Below are 27,788 nucleotides of genomic sequence, written 5' to 3' on the forward strand. Positions count from 1 at the left end.
TAACAGCTTTGTATTAGATTGCACTACGTATGTGTATGTGTGTATGTATGTATGTGTGTGTCCGTGTGTGTATGTACGTATGTGTATAACTATTTTTTATTATAATCTATGTCTTGCTGCTGTTTTTGTATTGTTGTACACTGGAAGCTCCTGTCACCAAGACAAATTCCTTGTATGTTTAAGCATACTTGGCAATAAAGCCGATTCTGATTCAACTTCCGTCGTGTACTACAACGTCATTGCAAGACGTCATCACATTGCCACAACTTCCTGTTTGCGTTCCAACAACTCCTGACTGAGTAATAATGGCTGAATTAAACCGACAACTCCAGGAATATTTGGCCCAGTCTAAAAGCGGTGCGAAGACGATATCACAGTCCAGCTCCAGCACCACCATAGACATCGATGGGCCCGCGACGGTACCGGGGAGCTGGTTCGGCCAGTGGTCGAGTCCGTTCTCTGGCTCCAGCAGTCGTGGAGCTTCATCAGGCCAGGGATCAAGCAGCGGCTTCTCCTGGCCTTGGTCATCAGAACCGGACCCGTGTTTGCCGGGCATGAGTCGATCCCAGCGACTAATCGCGTTTGGGACGTGTATCTTCTTCTCGGCTCTGTGCTTCGGACTGTCAGCGCTGTACGCTCCTTTGCTCCTGCTGAAAGCGCGCAAGTTCGCCCTTCTCTGGTCGCTCGGCTCCGTGTTCGCGCTGCTTGGTGCGGCCATCCTCCGCGGACCGAGTAAACTCATCGCGACTCCCACACCGGGAGCAGCCGTGTATTTGTGCTCTCTGGCGGGCACCCTGTACGCGGCGCTGAGCCTTCACAGCACGCTGCTCACCGCTCTCGGAGCCTGCCTTCAGATCGCTGCTATTGTGGGTTATATCGTGGCTTTGGTGCCAGGTGGGAGTACTGGCATGAGATTTGTGGGTGGCATGGCTGCATCGGCTATCAAAAGAACTGTGAGCGGCAAGACTATGCCGATATGAGCGCGGACTTTACGGACTGTACAAGTGCTGCTCCGTGGAAATGTTTGTTTACACACTTTTAGAGTGACTTGTACTACCACGTTTGACTCTTGCTGTGGACAGAACCAAGCAGCATTCATATGGATGGGGAGATCCAAACTTTGTAACTTGCACTGTGACAGTTACCACACACTGAACTTATTCTGTGTAAATACATCAAATGCAACTAAATGCCCCCCCCCCCGTTAATAAACAATATGAAGATTAATTCTGTGCTCACTCAGCTGACTAAGTCAAGCCCTATGAGGTATGTTGACAGATCAATGCCAAGGATGTAACCAAAATTATTCGATTTTGTGGGACCAAATAATACAGTTGAATCCATCATTGAAAGATTCACAGTGATACACTAGAGATTGGGATCTGTCGCTTTCAGGACAGATCACTTTTGCACCTGCTGACTGCCTTTTAATCACAAGAGATTTCTTGGATAAAATGGATCATTCACCCAAAAATGACAATTCTGTCATAATTTACTCACCCTCATCACATTCCAAACCTGTATGGCTAATGCAAAAACAGAAGGACTCGGTCTGCCTTTTAAAACAGACAGCAGTCGCTAGTGCCTTAATTTAAAGCTTAAAAAGTAAAGACGGACTGCGATAATCATTACAACATCTCATTTTGTGTTCTGCACAAGTCAGTCATACGGGTTTAGAATGACATGAGCGTGAGTACATTATGACAGAACTGTCATATTTGGGTGAGCTGTTCCTTTAAGACTGGTCTTAATATAAATTCATCCTACATGAATTTTCCTCTTGGAATCAATAAAGTCGTTTAAAAACACTTTTGGTTTAAATTCAAATTGATCTTTTTTAGCACTTCAATGCATTCTGTAGACATAAGGAAAAACAACTGAATGGTGTATGAAGTGTGTACCTTTAAAAAGTACCACTGTCAGTAAAAGCTCAAAACCTGGAACAGGTGTACTCAAAGAAATGACAAGAGCAAAGACGGTTTACATAAACTTTGCTCAAATTCTATTTTGGTTTCATACAAAAAGGACAAAACAATATGACAATTTTGTGACAAACTGTACATGTAGAAACAAAATATGCAGCCTCTTCACTCAGAATAGCCTGGTAATGTTACAGAGAGATTATTTCCATTATTTTACATAAAAATGAAATTAAATAAATGGGAACAAAACTTTCAATAAGAGTCCAGTTTTCTCTAATAATAGACATAGTCTTCAAGATAATGCCTGTTCTGCATTGCCCCTGACTGATTTGCATTTGCTTGATGATGGGATCTGACTCTGAGGTTCAAAATGATACACAATACATTTTTTTTTTTTTTTTTAACATCTTAATCATTAAGCCAAAAAAGACAAGACAGAAGAGGCTTAGTTGTTGGTACAAATTCAGTTACGGTTGGCTTTGCTCAGTGCAGTGGTGATGTTTGGAAAGGGGCGTCTCTAGAGCTTCTACAGAGAGTTGTACCATGCATCACAAATACGTTTTCCAGACCACAAACATAAGTCCATTACAAGAGATGTTTCTTCACACCATCATGAGCCACTCTTACATCACTGCGTAAAATCCAGACATGTGAGGTGAGAACTAGTCCCATGTACCATGAGTACATGCATAATGATGTCCAAAATCAGGATCAGCAGGTGGCAAGGGGCATCAGGAGTTCTACAGATGTGGATAACTCCATCACAGTACCCATTACCTTCTACCCGATAGCGCAGAGTGAAAAAAAAAAAACAAAAAAAACATTTGTCACCAATTAAGGTGAGCCAAAGTGGTTAACAAAGAGTTCCACGTGGATTCTTTTTGATGTGCTTCCAGGCACCTGTCCAAGCCTGCGTTATTAGTCAGGCCTTGAAGGAAGCTGATATTGTGGCCATGTGTGGTTCTTTTTGTCCGTCATCAATGCAGTCAGTTTTTGCCCCCATACGCCCTGGAAAGCGGGCTTGACCTTTCCTACCGGCCGCGACCACCCCTCATGACACCGCGTGGAGCCCCTCGCCTGACCAACGGATTTGCATTTGGACCGGGACCAGGACCACCTGGGTTAGTAGGCCCACCACGGCCCCAACCACCTCGTCCTCCCCGTGATGGGGGCCCATACCCCCCTTCATCTCTTGGCGGCGGTCGACCTATTGAGAGTTGGATGATAATAGTTGATTTAATGTCTGGCTTATTGTACTACATATTATTTAAGGGCTTAAAGTTGAAGTATGTAATTTCTGCACCACTAGCACCACCAAACGGAATTGCAGAAATAAACTTTGTTTCCAAAACATCTTTCTGAATACGCCCCACCTCGGCCGTTGATCAAACAAAGGGATAGTCCCACCCCCAACTCACACCATTGGTTGAGTAACATTGTTGGGGTGGGTCTAAGCGGGTAGCTCAAAACAAGCAGAGCAATTTTTATAGTGCCACAGAAAGACACTTTGTTGAATAGATTACAATAGAGTGTACAATGAGGTGTTTACTGAGTATTACCTTTCTCCTTAGGACCCTGCTGCCCTATTCCATGCATCGAGAAAATTAACCTATGAATGGCTTACTAATAGCTGTCTCTGCATATTAAGCTGGGATAGAAGTATTTTAACACAGAAAAAATTACATCAGCTTTAATAAGTGAAACAAATAATTGGCTAATAACGGCGCTCACCTGCTCCTCTATCGTCAGGTACTGCGGCAGTTGAGTCCATGTCACCAGTGCCAGGACCATCGTGCCATGGCCGTTTGCGTGGTGGCAGTGAGGCCATATCCATGCCCTGTAGTGAAGAAGAGCGCTCTCTACTGGCTGGGGAGGGACTGTCATGCATATTGTGGTCTGGCCGCTGACCATCATGAAAGCCCTCATGACCTGAACACATAAACGAACCAGCATTAATTTTAGTGGATCTTTGATGTTAACCTTGATCTGTCAGTGTAAACAACACAGATTTGACAAGTGTACTCTACACGACTGAAAAAATCCACAAAAATTGCTGTAATGCTAATATAGCACAACATTCTTTCGTGTAAATCTAGTGTTGTGGACACTTTGATCAAAAGCAGATGAGGTTCACTCGTTTCAAGATTATCCATCTGGACAGATCCTAAACAAAGAGCAAGCCAGAAAAAACATAAACTTTGCCTTGTCAGACTCCACTTAATGTTTTGAGCTTTCCTTTGTTATAAAAAATTAAGAACGAAAATGGAACAGACAATGGTTAAGACAGAATCGGGCAGCCAGGGCTATCTGTACTGCAAAAAGACCCGGAGGTAATATTGGGAGGTAACATAAGGATGCCCAAAAGCTTAAATGGTTAATTACATTTAACATTACTAGCCTCTTAATTTTTTACACATAGATCCATCTCCTAGTTTCATGACTTTCTCATTGGCTAATGCCTTTCACTACTCTCAATACTTGTCATTACTTGCACAACAAAATTTCCTTTAAACAATTTCAAACATGCTTCTGCGATAAGCCACAGAGTGTGTCGCTTAAACCTAACGAGACTGTCCTCCAACTTGGCTTCGATCTAAATTTTTAATGCAGATTTCAAAAATATGCCTTCAACAGGAAAATCTAGGCTAAAATCATGTAGTGTGCACTCGGCTTTATTGCTTTAGTACGTTTACATGCACTTTGATCTCAACTGAACTACAACTATATATTTTTTTCTTCTTTCATGTAAATGTTTTAGTCTAACTGAAATTATACTAGTCCATTTTTTGCAAAGTTAATTAACAGACCTAGATAATGCAATTGTAACTCGTCTTCGCCCAGCATGGTTACATGTTAATCAGACCACAATTGGCCTTGGTGTTGTGTGCTCACGCTAAGACACACAACATATATTAATTTTTAAATACATGGATGGATGGAAAACAAGGCCTTTCAAACTTATTAAAAAAGTTGCCAAAAACCTTTATTCCAAGGCTCAGAACAGTGTACAATTGAAGCATCTCAAAAAGAGCTATTACAGGGCAAAGATAACGAATGGAAGAAGCTGCAACAATCCAGTCATGTGCCCACACACAGAGATTTTGGGGAAGCTTCACTTCTTCAGCTGACATCGTTTCTTCAAATATACAATTACACTATATACTTGGATGGACAGATGAAAAATATAGCTTGAAAACCTGCTGTAGCACGATTATAACTGCACATGTAAACGTTCTGAGTGCCAGAATGAAAATCTGCTCAAGGACGTCTAACTGCACTGCAGCAACAAGCACATTTACTGGCATCCCCTCCATGCGTTTCTACCTGCATCTCGCCCTCCCTCCCAGCCCTCCTGGTTTCTTCCTCCTTCAAAGTGAGAGGGATAATCATCAGGAGTTGGGAGAAGGCCCTTTCTTCCAACACCACCTAAGAAAGATGCCATGATCAAACCTGACATCTCACATTAAATGGACTCAAGGTGGGTTGATGCATTGGTGAATGCAACAGATCTTACCTCCTCTTGGTGGCCCGCCACGTGCTCTTCCTCTACCTCCCCAACCTTGGCCCATGTCTTCTTGAGACTCAAAGCTCTCATCTCCACCATACTCCTCTTGGAAGCCCCCCATTCCACCACGTCCGCTTGGACCACCCCTCCTGTATCTGCACATACAGAGCCAGACAATACGGAATCTGCATTTAGCCATCAGTTGAGTTCAGTTATAAATTAGTTTTCCAGATTAAGCCCATTCTTTGATATCTCTTGGATCAACTCATTTGTCATTTTTATTTGTATAGCACTTTTCACAACACACATAGTTTCAAAGCAGCTTTACAGAAAAATCTCAATAAAATCACTTTCTAATCTAAAGTCGCTTTTTCACTATCAGGCCGAACAGTTCCCCTTGTTGAACCATGCCATTCCATACCAATCTGAGCTGCAAAAATCAGAGTTAGAATGGCGTGACAAAGCAGGTGACCTATTGTGAGTCACCACGTACTTAAGGCTTTCCACCAGTATGGTTGAGAACAAATAGCTAAGAGAAATCTGCTGAGAAATCTGGGCCGGGTACGGTGTGTAATCGTACCATACCGAACCGTGCTCAAGAGGAAATGTTACTGGAACAATTACTCACCATTCACAGTCCATGTCTTTCAAGAACCGTTATGAATAATATGCATTTCTTCCTGTCAAAATACAGTATAACTGATTGTAGACAAATTTCATGCATTGTGCAACACTTACGAGTCATCTCCATGTGGTGGCCGTCTTTGCCTTTGGTCAAACTCCTCACCAGAGCCCTCATACCCATCATACCTGTAGAGATGTCACCAGCCACAGATTCAACAGAGATTTTACATACAGTACTAATCCATAGGATTCTGGCCATTTAACAAAAACAACTTATTTGACTAAATTATAACCATACTACTGAGGTTGTATTAAATGATATGTACCCGTCATGGCCCATGAACTCTCCATCATGCGATGGAAACCTTTCTTGGCCCTCCCATTGGCCTCCGGGGCCACCTCCTCTGTGGCCCCTGGGGTCTCCTGAGTATTCCTGGCCAGGACCCCTTCTCCAGCCCTCTTGATAGCCTCCCTCCTCACCCCAGTATTGGCCCACATCAGAGCCCTGACCTGGTCCTCCCAGGCCTTGTCGCTCAGGTGTGGGTCCCATATGATGGTTAGGTGGTCCCCGAGGACCATCTACTCATACAAAGAGCACCAGGACAGGGACAAAATTATTAATATTTGCTTGACGACTTGTATATGAATAGCTTTTCTTCCATAATGTAACAATTGTATTTGTTGAATACATTACAATAGTGTACAATGAGGTGTTTATTGAGTATTACCTTTCCCCTTAGGACCCTGCTGCCCCATTCCATGCATCATTGACTGAGGCCCAGCATTCTGGCCCTGAAAAGCAAGCATAACATTTTAGAAGACCATCTTTTTACCATCACTTTAATTCTAATAAACCATCTTGTCCTTTACTTTCATGGATTTGCCATGTGCTCACAGTTTTTTTTTTCTCTTATACTCTAATTGCAGCTCTAATTGTATGCTTTGCTCACCTGGTTGAACTGTCCTCTGTTTCCATCACCCATGTGTGGTGGTTTGCCTTGCATGTATGGTGGAGGACCTTGCATATTGCCTGGAGGTCCTTGCATGTTTCCCGGTGGCCCTTGCATGTTGTTTGGTGGCCCATGCATCCCCCCTGGAGGAGGCCCCATCCCATGCATGTTTCCCATGCCCTGTATATTGCCATGAGTCCTGGGCGGAGGCCCCATCATACCCCCTGGCATGGGCCCCTGAGGGCCCATCATGTTTCCATGAGGCACAGGTCCCCTCATTTCCTGATGCATCATTCCACCCTGGGGCAGCCCCTGTCCTCGTGGTGGTCCCATCATACCACCCGGAGGTCCACCAGACCCTGGAGGCATTCCTCCTGGAGGAGGTCCCTGCATGCCTCTGGGGCCCGAAGGCATGCCAGGAGGTCCCTGGGGTCCCATGTTCCTGTGAGGGCCAGAATGACGTGGAGGTCCATGAATGTCTGGAGGTCCCATCATGCCCTGTGGTGGGGGACCTTGGTGCATAGGAGGTCCTGGTGGACCCATCTGGCCTGGAGGGATGAATGGACCACTAGTCATTGGGCCACCTGGGCCCATTGGAGGCATGTTGTGAGGCATCTGTTGGGGAGGCATAGATTGAGGAAAGCCTTGTGGGGGCATTGGACCTCCCTGACCTGGAAAGGGAGGCATTGGCCCTGACTGTCCAGCAGGGGGAGGCATTCCTTGCTCCTGTAACTGTGCCATTCTTTCAATCTTCAGTTGCTATGGACAAAATTGTTTTTATTTTACTTACCAAAATAAATTAACCATTTTTGATCTGCATAATATAGACATATTCCAATTTTGCACTACTTTCTTAAATATACAGTACTAAAACTGTATGTAGGTATATCTGCTGACCTCCAGCAGCATTGGGTTTGTATACTGCAGTGTAGCCATCTCCTGCTCAATCTCTGCTTGAGTCTTCTTCTTGCTATCAACCTTCTTTTCATCTTTCCTCTCCTTTGGAACCTCTCCAGGAGGCATCGCTGGAACCTTATTCTCCGCCCAAGCCTATTGAATAGAAGACATGCATTAATATTACTATCAACATACATCACAAAACTGTATGTCTGACAGTGCTGCCAATACTACTTCAACAATTATGTACAAGCTGATCATACTAACCTGTTGAAACTGAGCTGGAATGGGTTTTGCATAAGGAACTTTCTTGGTCGGGGCCTTTTTCAGGTCCTTCTGCATGACCTCCTCCATTCCCCAGTCCAGCCCTGGGATGCTCAGCTCAGACTCTGCCATCATCTCTTTACCTGAGCAAAGAATTACCACTTATAATTAACCAACAAATTACTGACTGTCCCTTTCCTTAATTAAAGAACAGACCACACTGATGACATATTCCAAGGTCATACTGTAATGTTGTATTTATAATAGGCCTTTAAAAATTAATTAACAATTATAAGTGACTGAGTGTGTACTGGTCCTAACCAGTTTGCTCTTGTTCCATGGCAGCCTTCATTTGTTCTGGGATCCCCATGCCAGGAATGGCTGCAACACTATTGGTGTCCATGTCATCTAGAAAAAAAAAGAAAAAAAAAAAATCCCATATTAAAACATTACATGAATAAATATGCACATCCTCTATAGGGCTCCTAAATTGTAAGTGGCCAGGTAATACAAACCATATTCCATCCCATCTTCTGACATCCCTGGCAACAGATTTAGATTGTATCTGTCCCGCATCTTGTCGCCCGGCCGATTCCTGGTCCAAAATTTACTGAGGAAGACAATGCATAGTAATTATCTTATGCCCATTCAAATGAAAGTATTACATGGACATGAGTTAGGATAGATAGGAAAGTACTTTACTCACTCCCTGCAATAGATACCTATAATAGTCATACTGTAAAAGGATACCTGTAATTGGCTGAGGGTATTTATTGCAACAACCTAATAGTTCCATTAGATATCCTCAGCCGATTACAGGTTTTCTTTTGTGGCACAGACATATACATGTGCAAGCACTCACCTGGTGTGGTCGTTGGACCCTGAGCACAAGATGTGGCCAAGTGGATGCCAGGCTAGACTCCAGATCATTCCCTCATGAGCCATCTCCATACCACCCACCTCCTTCTCCACACTGTCAACATATTTCACTACATTTAACACTCAAATATACAGATGACCAACTCTGATTTAATTGTAAATGGCCCTCCATTTTGTCCAACCATATGGTTGTAAATGATGCCCACCCTGCATTCCAGAACAGCAGCGATCCATCAGAGCCTCCACTGGCAAACATGCCTTCATGAACCGGGTGCCAGGCCACAGCTGCAAGCAATAAGAAAAAACACGAGTATACATGAACATTGCTCCCTATGCAAAAGCTCAGTACACATATACACTTACAGAGCACTTTATTAGGAACACTATGGTCCTAATAAAAGTGTCCAGCAGGGTATTCTGCTGTTGTAGCTCATCTGCCTCAAGGTTTGACGTGTTGTGCATTCTGAGATACTATTCTGCTCACCACAATTGTACAGAGTGGTTATCTGAGTTACTGTAGCCTTTCTGTCAGCTTGAACCAGTCTGGCCATTCTCTGTTGACCTCTCATTAACAAGGCGTTTCCATCCACAGAACTGGTGCTCACTGGATGTTTTTTGTTATTGGCACCATTCTGAATAAACTCTAGAGACTGTTGTGTGTGAAAATCCCAGGAGATCAGCAGTTACAGAAATACTCAAACCAGCACTTCTTGCACCAACAAACATGCCACGGACGAAATCATTGAGATCACATTTTTTCCCCATTCTGATGGTTGACGTGAAGATTTACTGAAGCTCCTGACATGTATCAGCATGATGTTATGCATTGCACTGTTGCCACATGACTGGCTGATTAGATAATCTCACGAATAGGTGTACAGGTGTTCCTAATAAAGTGCTCGGTGAATGTGTATATATATATATATATATTTTTTTTTAAATAGGGATTATACCTGTGGCTTCTTTCTTATGTCCTCTAAAAACTTGCAGCTCCTCTTTGAGGTTGCGAATGTCGAACAGTTTGCATAAATGGTCACGTGACGCTGTCAACAGCCAGTTGCCATTCAGGTTCCACTTCACTTCCATGACTGTGTTTTTATGTGCGTGTCTGAGGGCAAAATACAAGATGATTAGACTCTGACTTGCTGTTATTTTTCTTCAACATGGGTTATAACTAATCCTTTAACATAACAGGAACAATCAGCTTTATTGTTAAATAGCTTACTCCGTTCAGATGTTTAAATCTGTAAAACCATCCACGCAAGGTATACAGTGGTACAAAGATTACAGGGTCCTCTAATTTTCCTGTCACATAAACAGCTTGTGAACTTACAGTGTTGCTAAACTCTGTCCTGTCTTTGGGTCCCAGAACTTGATAGGTTGCTGGCTGTCTTTGCTGCCGGATACCACCAAACCCTTAGTTGGATGCCAGTCAACACACTTCACATCCGCTCCGTGACCTGGAGACCAATTAAACATGCAGGTTTTGAATGTGTATGTGACAATTCCAGGGAAAGACATTACACTGATTTGTAATAAAGTCATATTTCAAAGCAACATTGTTGCTCAGTGTAACACTTTTTTCAAATTATTATTATTTTTTTTTAAGTAATTATAGTATTACTAGTATAAAAAGATCATAGGTTTGCATGTATCTATAATGAGTAAAGTCAGGCTAAATAATAGCCACAACACAGCATTTAATGAATAAATGTGACCTGCTCCATTATTTTGAGTCACTCTGACCCAGAAACAATTTTGAGTTCTATGCACTAATGTAAAAAGCAAAGCATTTAAATGATTCAATCTCAACAGTGGTTTGGAGTAGAAGCATAATCATTATATCGCTAGAAAGCTTAGACCTTCCGTCTTAAGTGCACAAAACTCAAAACGGGTTTCTGGGTCAAAATGACATAAATGATGGTGCAGGTCACAAATCTTCACAAATTTTGAATCATGTGTCATTGCATAAACAAAATAATAAATTTCATGGAAAGCAAATGCTTACACAAGTGCCACTTTGACTAGCAAATGAAACAAATTAAAGAGCACATCATGCAATTGTTTCTGATCTCAAAAATATTATTTAGAACAATTGATTCTGTTAGCATGAACTTTTCCTAGTTGACAGATATGGTGTTCTTGTGAATGGTGTGTGCTTGTGATTGTGCACAAATGAGTAAAAAAATAGCTGTTAAACAAATGTTAAACAGAAAAACACTACAATGTGTTCCGTCTTTATGTAAATACCATTAAGGTTGATTTCCATATGACCTGAATAAAGCATGAGGTAGCATTTCTGCTAAATAAAAATATGGCAAAAACTAGACGCTAAACCTGGAAAATAAATTGGTTGAATTGTGGATACAATTAAGCCCATTTCAGACCACTACAACAGCAACAATGCCATAGTCAAAGGCCACTGCAATTTAGTAACATTTAAAAAAAAAAAAAAAAAGTAACAGACATGTGGAGACAGATTTCATATAATGAAAATGGTCTTAAGGCAGTGAGCAAAACCTATGCTTTTTGCATTTTTGTTGTATTACTGTGGTTTTATCATTTTATTTGATTTCCGACATTTAATCTGAATTTTTTTATTGAAAAGTCTGAAACACGACAATACTGTACTTCCAAAATTGCGGTTTAGTATTATTCCAGTCATAATCTAATTGATAAACATTATTCAATAGGCTATTAATTGGGCCTGGGTAAAATCTTCCTTGTATCAAATGTTTGAAATTCAGGGTGCTCTGTGATTGGCATTCTAGGGTCCCTAATGAAGGTGCACAAAGATGCAAATTTTTTTTTGAGATTTTGAACTTACCTTCAATTAAACGTTTCTAAATGAGCAAAAAATAAAGATCTAAGCATATGCATCTTAAGAGGAAGACATTTTTGACCTTTCCAGGTGCACAACACTATTCAGAATGCGTATATAAATTACATACAATCAACTGTATTTTGTAATAGCAATTATACATAATGGATTTAAAAAACTCAAGTCACAACAACAGCAATGGTATAAGCCTGTAACTAAATAGATCAAGAGAAATTTGAATAAAACCCATGATGACCAAACACCTCAAAGCTGTTCTTAAACAAAGCATCATTTTTAAACATTCTTTACCCTAATTTTTTAAAAAGTGCTTTATCACAAACCTGTTTCCAAAATCTGCTGTCACTCTCACGCTCATTTATCATTATTATTCATTTATTTTTTTGTGCATTTTTCACTCTTTCAGTCTCTCTCTCTCTCTCTCTCTCACTCACACACACACACCCATATACACAAAAGAAACATTCACTTTGAAATAACTAACATAAAAGGGCTGGTACTGGTATTTAGCTGAATTTGAACCGAATCTAAAATGTTAACCATGAATCTAAAAACCACAACACTTTTCTCATATAAGCAGCCTCTTTTTTCCCCAATTGGGCGTTCGCCTTGTGGATTTGTTTTATTGTATCTGAAATCAGTCTTGTAAATAGTGAGAAGATAACTCATGTGATGAAGTGTGTACATATTAGATTATTTTTAGACATTGGTGACAGGTCATGTCTCACACACAACATGTGTGTTATTAGTATTAATCAACTAAAAGTAACAGAAAAAATATTTTACATTATTGCAGAAGATGCAACAGTCAGTCTTTTTTCTTTTGGACTATAATGCGACTTTTAACTTTGTGTGCTTTCCCTGAAACTACTGTAAGTATATCATAGCTGCTCTTTCAGGCAAATTCTCCAGCTAGATTTTTAAATGATTTATTAGTTTAGAAAAGCTAATTATTAAATTCATATATTGAACTCAATTTGAATTTTCTCAACTACAAGTGTTGCTGTCAATATCAATAAAAGCTGTGAGAGGATTGAATGCCAATTCTGTTAAAATGTCTAGATTACGAAAATAGAGCCAAATAGCTATACTGCCCTACAAAGCCACAATGCAGTAGCTACACCAACACTGAGAAAAATTGTGTTAAAAGTTTTTTGATTGTACAGCCAAATGTATATTAAAAAATAGTCTCACTTTGTTTTCTCTGAATTGGAGCATAGTTGAGCCTGAAAACCTACTTTTCCCATTAATGTTTTCCCCCAAAGGGATTTAATAAAATCCTTCATTAAAAAAAATCCAGCTCCGAGGTGAATCATAACATTATAAACTTTGATTTGAGCCAAAAGAAACTGAAAATTCAGACAAAGGTAAAGACTTCATACTTGACATCTTTCTGAGGGAATGAACAATCCCATGAAGCATGGCAAATAAAGTTTCTAACAATTAATCCAAAACTACAGAAAAATATAAAATTGATTTTAAGTTGTTCATAAGAACAAAAGCAATATATTTTAAGTTTATTGTAAAATATTCTGATATATATAGTTTGAGTGTAGGGAGACTGATTCGAATGTGTCATATACAGTGCGTCATGATGGGTGTGGGTGGTCACTGCTAGGCTCTTTTCACTGACTGGTAGATATTTCAGTTTAGGATCACGGGTAGGGTCTTTCTTCACCAGAATGGACAAAATTTTTTTAATTAAGTTGAAATAATGCATAATAATGGCTTTAAAAGGAACACATACCATCAATCAACAAGCTCACAGTAGTTCTGTCTACAAGTTATCGTTAAAAAAACAATTCTCCTATGGAGTGGGACTTTTACTTCCAGAACCAGACTGCTATGCTCTATAGATAGAATCTAATTGAAATATTATATTATTAATACATATTACATTTTATTTATCAAGCGTAACAATTCACAACAAAATGACTATAAAGTTTACAAAATTATATTACGTTTTTAGTTTTCTACAGTATAACTTTGTAGCATTAAGTACATCATTGCACAAGACCATGCTAAAAAGAGAGGGTTACTAGATGCAGTCATCCAGTGAAAAGTGTGCAGGAAACATATTGATTTTTAAAATAAATATATTTGATGACACAGTAAAAACAACATGCAAGAAATGTCAAAAATGTTCCCATGTGTTCATGTGCATTAAATTTTCACAAGATAATGAAAACAATTGTTCCTACACAAGTTACAAAGCATTGTTAATATGAGGTATACAAAAAATGGATATCATACCTGATGGATTAGCGGGTAAAGTGCTTTGACCACCGATAGGCCAGTACAGTACAACATTTGGTACATTCTCAAACACACGCCCTAATGTATATTTATTTAAATCACAGCCCCCTGAAAACTGCCAAAAACAGTGCAAGAGCAGGAAACTGATATTAACAGCCCATGGTAAAGAGTGCAGATGTGTGTAAAAGGCAATATTAAGACTGTGTGAACCCAGATGATAGTGTGCTTGTGTGCTTAAAGGAATGGGTTTGTGAATATCTCCACATCTTATATAACATACCTCTCAGAATTCTTTCCTCATGACAGCGCAGAAAGTCCCAGATGCGTACAGTTCCATCATCAGAGCAAGTGGCAAATTTATTATCCGTAGGAGAGAAACTGAAGACACAGCAGGGAGAGAATCAACAATGAAGGATAACAAAGCAGCTCTCTGTGGGGTGGACACCTTACACCCTGTGGGGGCCCTTTGAATTGGTCTTACAAAGAACAATCTCCTTAGCAAACTGTTTAGATGGCTCTTTCTTCTAATCAGTACCATCATAAAACTTAAATGCTTATCTAATTTGACAAGGATGCTCAAATATGTCTAGAGGTTTTTACACAAAAGCGAGCACATCTTCACTGTATTCTTAGTCCTGCCGTACAACATCAGAAAACTTTATTCTGGTCAACTCCCATAAGCATGAAATTTATTTACTTTTATTGTTAGTTCGACCAATGAACCTACTCATGTAGGTTTTAAATACGATAACTCCTACACAGATAACTCCTTCGCCCAGAACAAACACCACACATGCTGGTCCAAACATTTGCCAAAACCGAGACTGCCTCAGATCACAAATTCACTCTTTTAAACCCTAAAACACTTCATTATACCACTTCTGCACAAACATGAAACACTACAGTAACACCTAAAATCATAAAGTAAAAACCTTATTACTGTGCCCTCAATTTTTTAAAAGCATGTCAAACAATAAATAAGCACCCCTCGCATACCTGAAAGGTTGTAGGTGTGTAGAAAGTATTATGACGAGAGAAGAAATAAATCAGTGACGCCTTTGTCATGTAACCTTCATCAGGTTGCATGACTTAAACATTGCGGTTTCAGTACATATTGGATTTCTTAGAAACTATGGCAGTGTGAAGGACTTTTTTCTTCTCTCTTTGAAAAATATTTAAATATTAAGCACCAAAGAGAGCAAGGGCTCTGTTCAGCCTGTTTTCCCTAAACTCATGCACTATTAATCTGATGATTTAACACAACTGGTTTTAAATGTGTCTGTCTTTTGTTACCCCTTTTTTTTCTTTTTAATTATTGGTGCTGACAAGTTTCCTTTTATGGCATCAGAAGGGTCAATTTTCATGCAATGCATTGTGTTTGGGTGAAGCAAAATGAATGGGAGTGGTAGTGAATCATAAACCTGCATATCACTACTTATCGTAGTTGAAAAGGTTGCATCAGCCATGTGTATTTGTACCCATATAAGAATTGCATCAATGTGAAAATATGTGATCTTTATTCTTAAAATCTTTATTTAAAAGCAGTACTTTTATTAGGAGCTAGGGAAGTCATCTTATGGGACTGACTGAAAGTGTGGCACAGACTCTGATGGCCAGTAGGGGCAGCACAGCTCTTGCCCCATTGTTACACCACTGTGACATGAAACCTAGTGTCTTGTACGTTTCATACAAGTGCACCAGTGCAAGGACAAGTGCCTATCCTCTCCAAAATGGAGAATCCTTACACCTTTACGACCAACAATTTAATCCCTGAGGTTCTTTTTAACGGTCAGTTTTTTTTGTTTCTAGGCTGCATGTGTCATCACCTTAGAATATAACTGGGAATACTTTATTTAAAAGTGTGAAAATACACCTTTTCTGTACAAAGTAGTTATGTATATAAAAGATAAAAATACATAACTCATAAGTCATAGGTGACAAATAAATGCAGTGTTGTAACAACAACACACAGGTGTCAATAATCAAGGACATGAACATTGAACAGCACAGGGAAGAGTATATCAGATCTGACAGCACTGAGGAGAGCCCCCTACAGACAGAGCCCTGCCATTTCAGGAGCAGTAACAGGTTGGGGTTAACTACAGAAAATGGTAGATTGTGTATAGACCTGGCCTCTCTAATCGCCTCCTTGTGAGCCTGGAACATCTTGACATTATTCATGTTGGACTGCCAGTACTTCACGTAACCTCCATGGTCAGCAGTCAACATCCACATGTCATTGTGAGACCAGGTCATTGCCCTGACAGGGCTGTCATGAGCCTATGAGAGAAAGGGAGAGATAAATAAAGCCATTTTAAACAAGCTTTTTAAGGTAATGCGTTGGTGTGTCATGAACATAAACATGGCCTTTGGTTACCTGTAGAATTGTCTCAAAGTTAAAAGTGAGCCCATTCCACAAAGTAAACTCCCCACTGGAGGCACCCGTCACAAGTCGCCTGCCTTCAGGAGTCCACTGCAAGAAGGGCAGAGAAGGGAAAGATTTGTAACAAACAGAGGGGAAAAAAGTAGCACATTCATAAAAAAAATAAAAAAAATTTAATAAAAGGTATAGTTCACCAAAAAATTTAAACCCTTAAGTTGTTCCAAGCCTGCTTGACTTCCATGGAACACAAAAGGAGATTAAAGGTAGAATGCAAGTCTCAGTCAACATTCCCTTTAATTGTATGGAAAAAAGATACAATGAAAGTGAATGGTAACAGAGGACCTAACAGTCGGTCTAATATCTCCTTTGGTCTTCAATGGAAGAAAGTCATAGTGGTTCACAACAACATGAGTCTGAGTAAATTACTATTTTATTTCTGGGTGAACTATTCCTTCAAGACATGAATATTCTACTCCAATTATCATCCAAACATATGCTCTTAACACTTACCCGTACAACAAACACAGGACATTTGACTTTGTTGGTGGAGGTTCTGACAAACTTCGTCGTAACAGCATTCATAGGGTTATTAAGCATACCAACTGGAGGAACAAGCTGCAAGAAAAGGCATTTATTTTAAATGAACGATATATGAAATTCAAGAAAAATGTGAACAGAAGCAGTAGTAGTGAAGTATTATATACGCACATCATTGTAGCAGCCTGCATCTGGTTGAATAGCACGGAAGTCTCGATGATCTCGCTGCCACAACCGATTCTAAAAGAGTGATTTGCAATATATTTAGATTACTGAGACAGGGGCTCCATCAAACTTCCTGTTAAATGTTTGGTCAGTCCTATACCTTCAAATATCGGATGACAGAGGGATTATAATCAATGGTCTTGCGGTTGACAGCTTTCCTCATGCGCTTGCCATCAAAAGTGAGCTGCTGCATAGCCTGCTGCTGGGCAAAGTCTGGCCTCTTGTAGAACAGCTGCCGAGGCGCTTGATGCTGGAACCGAGGCATATGGAAGAAACGGGGAGGAGAGCCAATATCTGTTGCCATGGTGACAATTCTGTAACACCTGAGGATGTGAAGGGAAGGCCATTTACTTAAACTTGAAGATAACTGAACAAAACCAAAAAAATAATTTTTCAAACATTTGGCTTGAAATGATCATTTAACCTTTACATAACCTCTAATTACCGGAACATTAAAACGGTGTTCAGGAACACAATAAAAAGAATTAGTGAATTACTTGCTAAATTTAAGACTGAAAAAAGTGCTTTGCTTGCCCCCATCTCTCAATGTGCTAATGTCCTTCAAAATCACAATCTTAAACATATCAAAACTCTATAACAAATAATAAATGCCTCTTATATAATGATCATTCAAAATTGTGTTGGTTTCTGTAAAAAGTTGTTTTAAATGTAGAGAGTTCTCTGCAAATGATAAAGGCAAAACCAAGCAGACTGATTTCATAACTTTTTCCCACAATCACCACCAGTGTTACCTAGAGCTGAGCAATATTGAGTATTTCAAATACATACTATATTTTGCTGGAGAGCTTAAACTAGCCAACACTGTGAACGACACAATGATTTTGCGATAATGCACTTTTTATTTTGCCATCAACTTTTACAAAGACAATGACTCAAAGATAAGAGAGCATTATGACAGATAGTTTTAAATCATAGATGCTATTAGCATAAGTAAAAAAAATAAAAAAAACAGCAAGAGAGTTAGATTTTTAACTACAGATTACATTACTTTGTAACAGTTCTTTTGAATGGTCCGTTATGATGAACTGCTTGAAAACATCAATTCAAACATCTCAAACATGTTCATGGAAGTACGTGTGGCGCTTTGCATACTTTAAAATGTTTGGTAAATATGTAAATAAACATTACTGTTTATTTCTATGTATTATACTGCTGCATAAAAATGTGATCACATATTCTTGTGTAAATTGAGTGAAAAATGGCGTGAAAAAGATGCCGTAAATATATAAAGAACTACATTTTACTGTATCAGCCTTATATATATATATATATATATACATATATATGTTCGTTTTTAAGCTATTACCTGGCGTAATTGACACCAGACATGTGCAACTACTATTCATTGTACAAAGTAGGGATGCACCAATCCCGATACTTAAGCTTTCAGACAGATCAGGTATCGGTCCGACGAGCCCAATCCAAATCAGACACTGTGTGTTAATCATGTTCGTTACTGTCCAGCTCCAAAAATGACATAAAAGAACCATAAAAACACAATTAAAATAGTTCATATGACTCATGCATTTTATTCAAAGCCACTTGAAGACCTGCGATAGCTCTGTGAATCACATAAGGCTGTGTTTAATAAGTAAATATATAGTATGCGCAGCATCATTGCGTTAGTGAATGGTGCTGCTCTGTTGACACAAACTCACGCACAGGCTGGTGATGCACTCGCGGCTATTTTTAGCCTTATTTAGGCAATATTTGAGTGCTACTCAAAAACAGCTTCTCAGATGTAGATGCTCAATAGTTCGGTTCACTTATAATATGCATTTAGAACATCACCGGAGGTGCATTTTACCAGAATTTATAAGAAGCGAATTAAACTACTGTGAACTTGCCTACAAACAGACACATACACGACTTCCTGGAGAGTTCAGAATGTCAAAATAAAAGACAGAGGGTTTAAAAAGTGCACGATTTAAATACATTACTGTTGTATTTCAAATTAAAAGTCAATAATAATAATATTAATAACAATTTATTATTATTGTCATCATTAGTATTTGTTTACAATTTATAACAATATTTAAGTTGAATGGGTTCCAAAAAATAACTGTGAATGAAAAGTGGACTGATTTCTTACAACTAAATTAAACAAAAAAAGAGATCTGAATCCTTTAAAGTCCGGATGCAAGTTGAAACAAAATAAATAGTTAAAACAAAAACACTGGTTTCTTTTCTACTGAAGACTTGAAGAACTGTTAATTTTGCTGCTACATTATCCAGTATACTAGTTATTAATAAATTTTCCTTAATAAGCAATACCTTTATATTTCAATAATGTGTAGTTAGAGGTTTGTGTTTCTTTACATATTAAAGTGTACTCCCAATTAGTTCCACACAATAATGTAAAGATATTCAACTGATTATGCAAAAAAACAACACTGGTATCGGCCGATACTGAGATTTCCGATATCGGAATTGGATCGGAAGAGAAAAAGTGGTATCGGTGCATCCCTAGTACAAAGGCTTGCTGATGGATTGGGGAAATAATATCCCACAAAAGAGCTATATATATATATCTCTATACAGTTTATACTGTATATACACACACTTGTTCACATATGAATTTCATCCTGACTTTAAAAGGAAAAAGCTATGAAAGGACAGGTGTTTATAAAGATTTGCTGGCATGAATATTTCCATTACTTTACAGATCATGTCAGACAACTGAAACTGATGTGAAGTATCGACCAATAGTGGATTATGCCGATACAGAGTGATAACTAACATGGTGAAAAATATCAATAACTGATTAATCGGCCAACAATGTGTAAACTTTTTCTTAGTCTTTCCATACTGTGACGGATTTGAGTATTTATCAAATTAAGCCTTCTCTAGCCTATTTATTCACCTGATGAGGATTAATGAGGAATAAGGTTTATTATTACATGAATAAGAAGTGAACAAGATATGAAGTTTGGAAATACAATGTATTCAGGGCTGTAACCACCACATTTTTCTTTGCATGCACTCGCTTCAATTTAGAACACTTGATTAATCAAAATATGCATTATAAAATGCATGGATAAAAATATGGATGAATATTGTCAGTGATGACAGAATTAAGCCCCGTACACACATGCAGCAACTTCCAGAGATAAAGCAACCTCATTTCATTCATATTCAATGAGAACTGGTGACTTCCAGTGACACAAGCAACAGCGAACTCCGGTGACTAGATGTGGGTGTGGCAAACGACACAAAGTTGAGAAAATTTTTACTTTATGCAAATGAGGAAGACTTTTGGCAGTGACAACCAACAGGAAGGAAGAGGGTGTTCAGTGGAGCTCATGTCACCAGCCTCCTTTAAAATAATGGTGTTGAGTGCAGACTAGACGGATGAGCGTTGTGATGTTTCTGTGAGAGATTTCACTGTTCTGTGCCATTTGTTTGTAACAACATACATGGATAAAATAAAAAATGAAGCATGGGAAAGAAACTGTCGGCAGTCTGAGTGAGCTTGATTCGTACATTGATAGATCGTTCACCTTTATTAATGACACGACGCAATAAGCACTGCTTCAGTTAATGTAAAACACTCTCCTCCCTGCAGAATGTGCATTTTAGGGACAAGAAAACAGCTTCGTCCAATTAGAAATAATTTGTAGTTTTACCGACAATACATCACATCTGTGATCATATTTTCAAAAGACATGGCCAGAAGTGCAGTCCACCAGTAGCATTAGGGTAAACAGCAGTAGAAACGCCCACTGGCGACTTCATAGTAAAAGACTAGCGACATCAAGCCATAAAGTCGCTGCATGTGTGTACGGGGCTTTAGATACAGCAAATCCCCACGAGGTGTCCGTGACTGTTTTTATTTAATCTCTAGAGGCTGCTGTTACTGATACTGTAGGACCAAGCTTTTAACTGAAGAATCCTCCAGCTCTGTCCACAGAGGAACACAGAAGAACAGTAAAAAAATATTTTTAAAAATACTATCGTATATTTCGGCATAAAAACTCCCTAATGCATCTACACTTCCATACAAAATACTTGCATGAGTCGAGGCAAGTTCGTTATTTTTGCATTAAAAGTGTTGTTCTCACTCACATGGTTGATAGCGCCTGCTCTCTCCCTCACACATGCACGCAGAGAAAGAGTGTGAAGCGCATAAGCATATATACCATGTAAAGATGGTTCAAGCGTAGTTTCCTGCTTGTTTTTATCTGTCAAAATGACAGACATCGTTTTGAATTATCCATCGATGCTTACAAAATTCTGTAATTGACAGATGTCTTAAAGGGATAGTTCATGGTATGAGGGTGAGTAAAGAATTTTCATTTTTGGGTGCACTATTCCTTTAAAAATGTAATGCTCATCAAATCAAAGTTTATTTGTTGAGCACGTTTAAACACAACCGAAGTTGACCAAAGTGCTGTACAGTATAATATACAGGGCAAGGTATCAAGGTAAGTTAAACAGCATTGAAAAGAGGTGGGTTTTTAACCTAGACTTAAAAACATGTCTGAGTGGGAGCAGTTCTGATATGAGCCGGCAGACTGTCCAAAGCTTTGGGCCAGCAATGGCAAAGGCTCGATCTCCTCTTTGCTTTAATCTAGATCTGGGAACGTGGAGTAATCCATGGCCCCCAGATCTTAGGAAGCGAGTAGGCATGTGGGGACACAGCAAATTTGAAAGGTAAATAGGTGCATGGTTGTTTAGAGATTTGTAAACAAATAGTACAATTTTAAAATCTATTCTGTATGTGACAGGTAGCCAATGTAGTGAAATTAAATTTGAGATGATGTTCTCATACTTGCGTCTGTTCATTAAGAATCTGGCTGCAGCATTTTGGACCGATTGTAGACGATTGAGGGCAGATTGATTAATTCCAATATAAAGGGAATTGCAGTAGTCTAAATGAGACGAGATGAAGGCATAAAATACTTTTTCAAAGTTTCTCGCAGAGAGAAAAGTTTTTACTCTGGCTAACAGTCGTAAATGGAAGAAACCTGATCTTACCACAGCATTAATTTATCAAATTTAAGGTTGTTGTCGAATAAGAAGCCTAAGTTCCTAGCACATGATGTAGTATAAGGCTCAAGAGTACCTAACTCAAGGTTGCACGAGTGATTACGGTCGGGTAAAATAACTTGTTTTATTCTCATTTAACTTAAAATATTTTGGGTCAGCCAATCTTTCAGTTCTTTTAAATAGGCAAGTAATGGCTCATGCGCAAGACGCTGAGAAAAACAACACATGAGGCGCAACGGTCAATGACGGTCATTTTTAGATATGAAAACGATTAAAACAGCACATTTTTAATAAAGAATGTGAGACAGCCTAGTAGTTCATGTGTGAATCATAAAAAATAAAATGCTGACATTCTAACTTATAAAATAGATTACATAAGCATTATTTGCATTGTACATTGCTGAACAGTTTATTAGTTAAAACTTAAAACACATTAAAATGTAATTGTTTATATAATTAATGTTCATTAACTGCTAATCTGTTAAGAATATAAAGTTTGTTAATGACTAAGGTCAGAGAGTCAGGGAGGTTGTTTAGCGTGGCCTGTAAGCTTAACTAAAAATAAAGATTAAAAAAAAAAAAGGTTCTGAATGTGTCTAATGTCTTTTGTTATGCATCAAGTAAATGTTGTTTTTGAGTTCTGCAGTAATTTTTAATGCCTGCGTGTGTATATGCTGTATTCTGATCCTTTCACAGTTACACATAACAGTCAGACTGTGCCCCTAAATATTTCCACTTAGAGGTACAAGCTGCTAAAATTTTTTTAGTATTTTGAAAACAATATGATTTTCATAGAAAATCTTCAAAAATAATTTGGCCATAAATGTCAACATTGGGCACTCAGCTGTTTCTACGCATTTAGACATTCACAATATACAACACAGACAGTAACAGCATTACTTAGACTACACCTTTGACTGCGCTCCTTAAGAGAACTAAAAAGATAAAACTATGTGAGTAAAGTGGAAGCACAAATGTCGACATTCTCTTTCAATTCTATTAAAATACAGTATATGCAATCTCCAAACACACTCTCCAGTCCAAGCTATTAAGATCAATGAACAGTTGCAGAGAGAGCTATGAGAGGACTGAATAGGCACTGCCATCCCAGTTAAGGCTCAACATGCAACAGTGCTCACATATCAAATCAAACACATTCTCATGAAATCGATATAATTGTTTTTGAAGGTACCAAGGACACAACTTGATTCATAATGTATATGCAACATTTCACTGTACAAGTAGAGACAGAATGGGAACAAAAACTTCACTCAAAATCACTACAGTTCTACTAGGATATTATAAGTACCAGGTATAATACATTTTTCTATATCAAATGCAAAAAGCAGATTTATCAGTTGTTTCAAGTACGTAATAAATTCATAACGTGTGTAATAACCGTGCAATACAAGTATGAAACTACTCTTCAATTCTTGTTAGTTTTACAACTTTTGCTAATGACATGAAATAACTTAAAATTGTGATATAAACCAAGTCCTGTAACATTTGTTTTTTGTTATTTATTTGATTGGAGTTATCTAAAAAGTCTTGCATATACGGTAACTTTCTCTTGATCTCACTTTAGAAAACTTAAAACATATCTTATTGATTAATAACATATTACAATTGTTATGTCTTTTATTTAGACTTCATTACAACAGAACAGGGCCAAGCTGCTACTGTACAAATACAATAACTGGAATTTTACATTTAGTCTGTATTAAAGGAATATTTTGGATTCAATACAAGTTCAGCTCAATCGACAGCATTTGTGGCATAATGTTAATTACAACAAAAAATTATTTACATTTACATATTATATTTATTCATTTGGCAAACGCTTTTATCCATAGCGACTTACAAAAGAGAAATACATTATAGTACATTAGACTCGCTCCTTTTCATAGGAGAAAAGGATATAATAAAAAAATAAAATAAATCTGGGTTACAGTGAGGCACTTACAATGGAAGTGAATGGGGCCAATTTGTGGAGGGTTTAAACAGAAATGTGAAGCTTATAATTTTATAAAAGCACTTACATTAAATCTTCTGTTAAAACTCATGTATTATTTGAGCTGTAAAGTTGTTTAAATAATCGTTTTTACAGTCATTTTAGGGTTTTAGTTTTTACAGCATTAAATATTTATGGCAATTGGCTATAACTTTAAACAGTAAAGGTTAGTAAGTGATTTTATCACACTAAAAGCATCAAGTCTTTTGGTTATACTTTTGAAACCATGAGTATTTTAATGTTTACGGATTGGCCCCCTTTCACTTCCATTGTAAGTGCCACAATTTCTGCCTTTTTTTTTTTTTGCTTTTTATTTTTATCCCCTTTTCTCAATTCTCAATTTCTCAGTCCAGGTCGCAGAGGACAAGTCTCAGTTGCCTCCACTTCTGAGACAGTCAATCTGCACATCTTATCACCTGGCTCTTTGTGCATGACACCGCGGAGACTCACAGCATGTGGAGGCTCATGCTATTCTCTGCGATCCACGCACAACTTACCATGCGCTCCATTGAGAGCAAGAACCACTGATCACGACCACCAGGAGGTTACCCCATGTGACTCTACCCTCCCTAGCAACCAATTTGGTTGCTTAGGAGACCTGGCTGGAGTCACTCAGCACACCCTGGATTCAAACTCGCGACTCCAGAGGGTGGTAGTCAGCGTCAATACTCGCCGAGCTACCCAGGACCCAATTTTTGCTTTTTTTAAGAAGGGGGGGGGGGGGATAGTCACCCGGAATATTCCTTTAAATCTCAGTCTGTGATAGCCTAATCAATCAGTTATAATTTTCACCATAATAAATAGACATTTTATTCCAGAATTCTGCACCAAATAATTATTTATTAGATTGTAGATTAGATTCGATTGTATTTTTGGGTACACCTTAGCAACGCAACTTTAATCCTTCATTACGGCATAAAGGAATGGCTGTTGATTTAGTGGCATTGTGGTCAATTGTGAACTCATCGTTCATACACAATGCAGTTTCGCCAATACGCTAAACGCCGCAACTTTGGAGCGATGTAAAGATGTCAAGTAACACTTTGAGTTATATTAGCAGCATTGACGGGTGTGTGAATGCCAGTAAAAACATTAAAATTGAGTTTAATGTCGATTTATTAGTGTGGCGCGTTACATACCGCACTGTTATGTTAAAACCAATACACGTGATTCAATTCACCGCTAAGACGCTTATCTTTTAAATTTACACACCAAAAACAAAACGTGGCCCGGCTACTTATGTATAATTTATACCTGTAGTCTGTTGTTGTTGTTCGTGGTTGTTAATGTCTCTCTTCAGTTCGAGCTCTGTTAGCCTTTAGCCAGCTAACACAATAAGTGACACTACTGCAGGCCCTCACAAACAGGCCGCATTACCACCGTTTAACACCATAACGACAGCATACTCCCAGTAGTAACAAATAAAAGTGAATTTGGTTTATTTGAGAGCAGAAATTGTCCGCTGAAGCTTATACACGTGTGCTGTGAGAGCAGTCATTTCTTTCCTGTCTCCCGCACAGCGTGTTTAAATGGCGCCCGGTCAATACTTGAGAAACTCACCCAAAATATCCAGTGCTGACTGAGTCTATATATCTAAATGTAATACACGACTCTTCCTTGTGGAGACTGTTGTAGTCTCTTTTTGAAAATTATGTCAACTGTGTCCAAACTGTTATTTTTACGCTAAATTACCCCCCTCCCCTGCCTCCATCTCGAGGCTTTCTCTCATCTCGTTGCTTTCAACACTCGAAACGACGTCATGACGTCAGACGCAACGGCGGGATAACTGTATTTCTTGCTGCAGACGTAGCTCGATGACGTAGTGGATCTAATCCTATGCGTAAGGATTTTAGTGACATAGTGGATGTTTTAATGCGCATGCTTATTCACATTTTAATGTTTTTGTTTTATTACTGTAGCGTACTGAACGGTCATTAATACAGTATATATTCATGTAACATACACATTTATATATTAGGTCTGCACAATTATTTAAAATAAAATCGCGGTATGACATTGTGCGATTATTTAACCGCAAAGGGCTACAACGATTTTATTAAATTAATAGATAAATCAAGCGGCTCGCTTCAAAGTCTATGCACGCTGCTGTGTACTGTCTGTATTGTGTATAAGCATTATTACAGTGTATTCAGAGCGGTTCTGTGCTCCACAACTCTGTCTCGTGATCAGAGTAACAGATGTGCTCATACGGTTCCGTGTGCTGAGCGTTTTTAACCCTTGTGCGTCAATAAAACAAAGTTACTCAGAGGTCCTTAGAGGACAAAAATGTCCGCGTCAAAAAACTGCCATAATAATATTATATATTAATATTATTTTCCACTTTCAATGAGTTAACTTTATAAACCAGCATCAGTCCTGATCATAACTAACAAATATTCATATTCAAAATTTCAGGATTTTAACCCTTTAAATGCCAGTTTAGTTCTATAATGCCACTGTTGTTTTTCACAACGCCACACATTTCTCAATACATACATACAAAACACACTCTTACATCCATACCAACACACCCACACAACTGTAGCTGCATCATTTATTCAATTGGCCTGCAGTGCTCTATAATACCAGCAAACAGAAAATAGGAAAAACGCATGTGTTTGCACCATAGGCTAAATATGAGAAAAATGGCGCCATCTGGTGGAAAATATAAATAATGTAAATTGTGAAGCCAGGGCTCCAGAATGAAAGAATAATATCATAGAATTCATGATTTTTTGCTTTAATGGCACTGGGATCAAATATTGCAATTTAAATGGGTTTCAGTGGGGACATCCTTAAAGTCCTGAGTGTAACTATTTTGTGTATGCAGTGTATTATAGGAACTGAGGTTGAAATATCAAAATTCCCCCCAAAATACACACCTTTGCCAAATGTATGCCGTTGGCACTAACACAGCCAAAATGATCGAAAAAACTCAAATGAAAAAGACAAAAATGTCCCTAAGGTCGCACAAGGGTTAAAGCGCTCCAGATTTACTTTAATTTCACTTTTGCATACTTCCAAGTACGTTTGACCACTATGTTAATATACAAATAATTCACCCCATGGCATTTATGTACAGAGATGTTAAAATGAGGAGCACATTATTAATTGTTTAATGTATGTAATTGTTTTCTGTGGGTGAAGAGGAAAAACAAGGAAAAGTAGTTTACAAAATCCATGGTTATGACCATTTTTAAAAGCTAAGCTATATTAAACAAAATATAAAATAAATAATAATAAAATAAAATAAAACACACCCGTAAAACGATCTCAAGAAAACCATCAGAAAATGCTTTTGATCCATGCCAAGTCCCAGGAAAGATGTGTAGGTCTGAAGTCAGCACAAATATTGCCAAATTTGAGTTTCGCGGACATTTAAATATATTTTATCCACGATTAATATTCGTATGTCAGCGAACCTGGTGTGTGACTGGCGAGCACACCAACCGGTACATCACCGTGATAACCTCTCATTCAGATGTT

At 38.5% G+C, this 27,788-nt stretch overlaps 2 protein-coding genes across 4 annotated transcripts; one reads left to right on the plus strand and one right to left on the minus strand.

The window, feature by feature from the left end:
* Nucleotides 1-237: 237 nt before the first annotated feature.
* sft2d3 (SFT2 domain containing 3) lies at nucleotides 238-1,837 on the plus strand. The gene has a single exon (XM_051701026.1). The coding sequence runs from the start codon at nucleotides 306-308 to the stop codon at nucleotides 978-980; it is 675 nt and encodes a 224-aa protein (XP_051556986.1). The 5' UTR covers nucleotides 238-305; the 3' UTR covers nucleotides 981-1,837.
* Nucleotides 1,838-1,979: 142 nt separating this feature from the next.
* On the minus strand, nucleotides 1,980-26,044 carry LOC127442792 (pre-mRNA 3' end processing protein WDR33-like). 3 transcript variants are annotated; one of them, XM_051700982.1, is made up of 23 exons: nucleotides 25,863-26,044; nucleotides 17,382-17,604; nucleotides 17,228-17,296; nucleotides 17,030-17,134; nucleotides 16,514-16,609; nucleotides 16,265-16,416; nucleotides 14,417-14,514; nucleotides 10,375-10,501; nucleotides 9,995-10,149; nucleotides 9,248-9,326; nucleotides 9,025-9,135; nucleotides 8,678-8,772; nucleotides 8,484-8,570; nucleotides 8,166-8,305; nucleotides 7,899-8,051; nucleotides 7,002-7,760; nucleotides 6,780-6,843; nucleotides 6,378-6,630; nucleotides 6,166-6,237; nucleotides 5,437-5,582; nucleotides 5,247-5,348; nucleotides 3,654-3,851; nucleotides 1,980-3,129 (listed from the first exon to the last, which is right to left on the minus strand). In XM_051700982.1, exons 2-23 carry the CDS (start codon nucleotides 17,583-17,585, stop codon nucleotides 2,954-2,956), a joined length of 3,441 nt encoding a protein of 1,146 aa, XP_051556942.1. In that variant the 5' UTR covers nucleotides 17,586-17,604; nucleotides 25,863-26,044; the 3' UTR covers nucleotides 1,980-2,953. The 3 variants fall into 3 exon arrangements, with proteins under 3 accessions (XP_051556942.1, XP_051556943.1, XP_051556944.1); XM_051700983.1 differs by lacking the exon at nucleotides 25,863-26,044 and adding an exon at nucleotides 25,557-25,838; XM_051700984.1 differs by lacking the exon at nucleotides 5,247-5,348.
* Between the last annotated feature and the right edge of the window lie 1,744 nt (nucleotides 26,045-27,788).

Source organism: Myxocyprinus asiaticus, chromosome 6 (assembly GCF_019703515.2).
Source record: "Myxocyprinus asiaticus isolate MX2 ecotype Aquarium Trade chromosome 6, UBuf_Myxa_2, whole genome shotgun sequence".
Classification (NCBI taxonomy): Eukaryota; Metazoa; Chordata; class Actinopteri; order Cypriniformes; family Catostomidae; genus Myxocyprinus; species Myxocyprinus asiaticus.

What these genes read in the sequence shown, in the direction of transcription:
- sft2d3 (XM_051701026.1), top strand. Translation starts at nt 306, where the DNA reads ATGGCTGAATTAAACCGACAACTCCAGGAATATTTGGCCCAGTCTAAA.
- LOC127442792 (XM_051700982.1), bottom strand. Translation starts at nt 17,585, where the DNA reads ATGGCAACAGATATTGGCTCTCCTCCCCGTTTCTTCCATATGCCTCGG. An exon ending in ACATAAGAAAGAAGCCACAG is followed by an intron (nt 9,327 to 9,994) that starts GTATAATCCCTA and finishes TATTGCTTGCAG; the next exon opens with CTGTGGCCTGGCACCCGGTT. An exon ending in TTCCAGCTCAGTTTCAACAG is followed by an intron (nt 8,052 to 8,165) that starts GTTAGTATGATC and finishes TCTATTCAATAG; the next exon opens with GCTTGGGCGGAGAATAAGGT.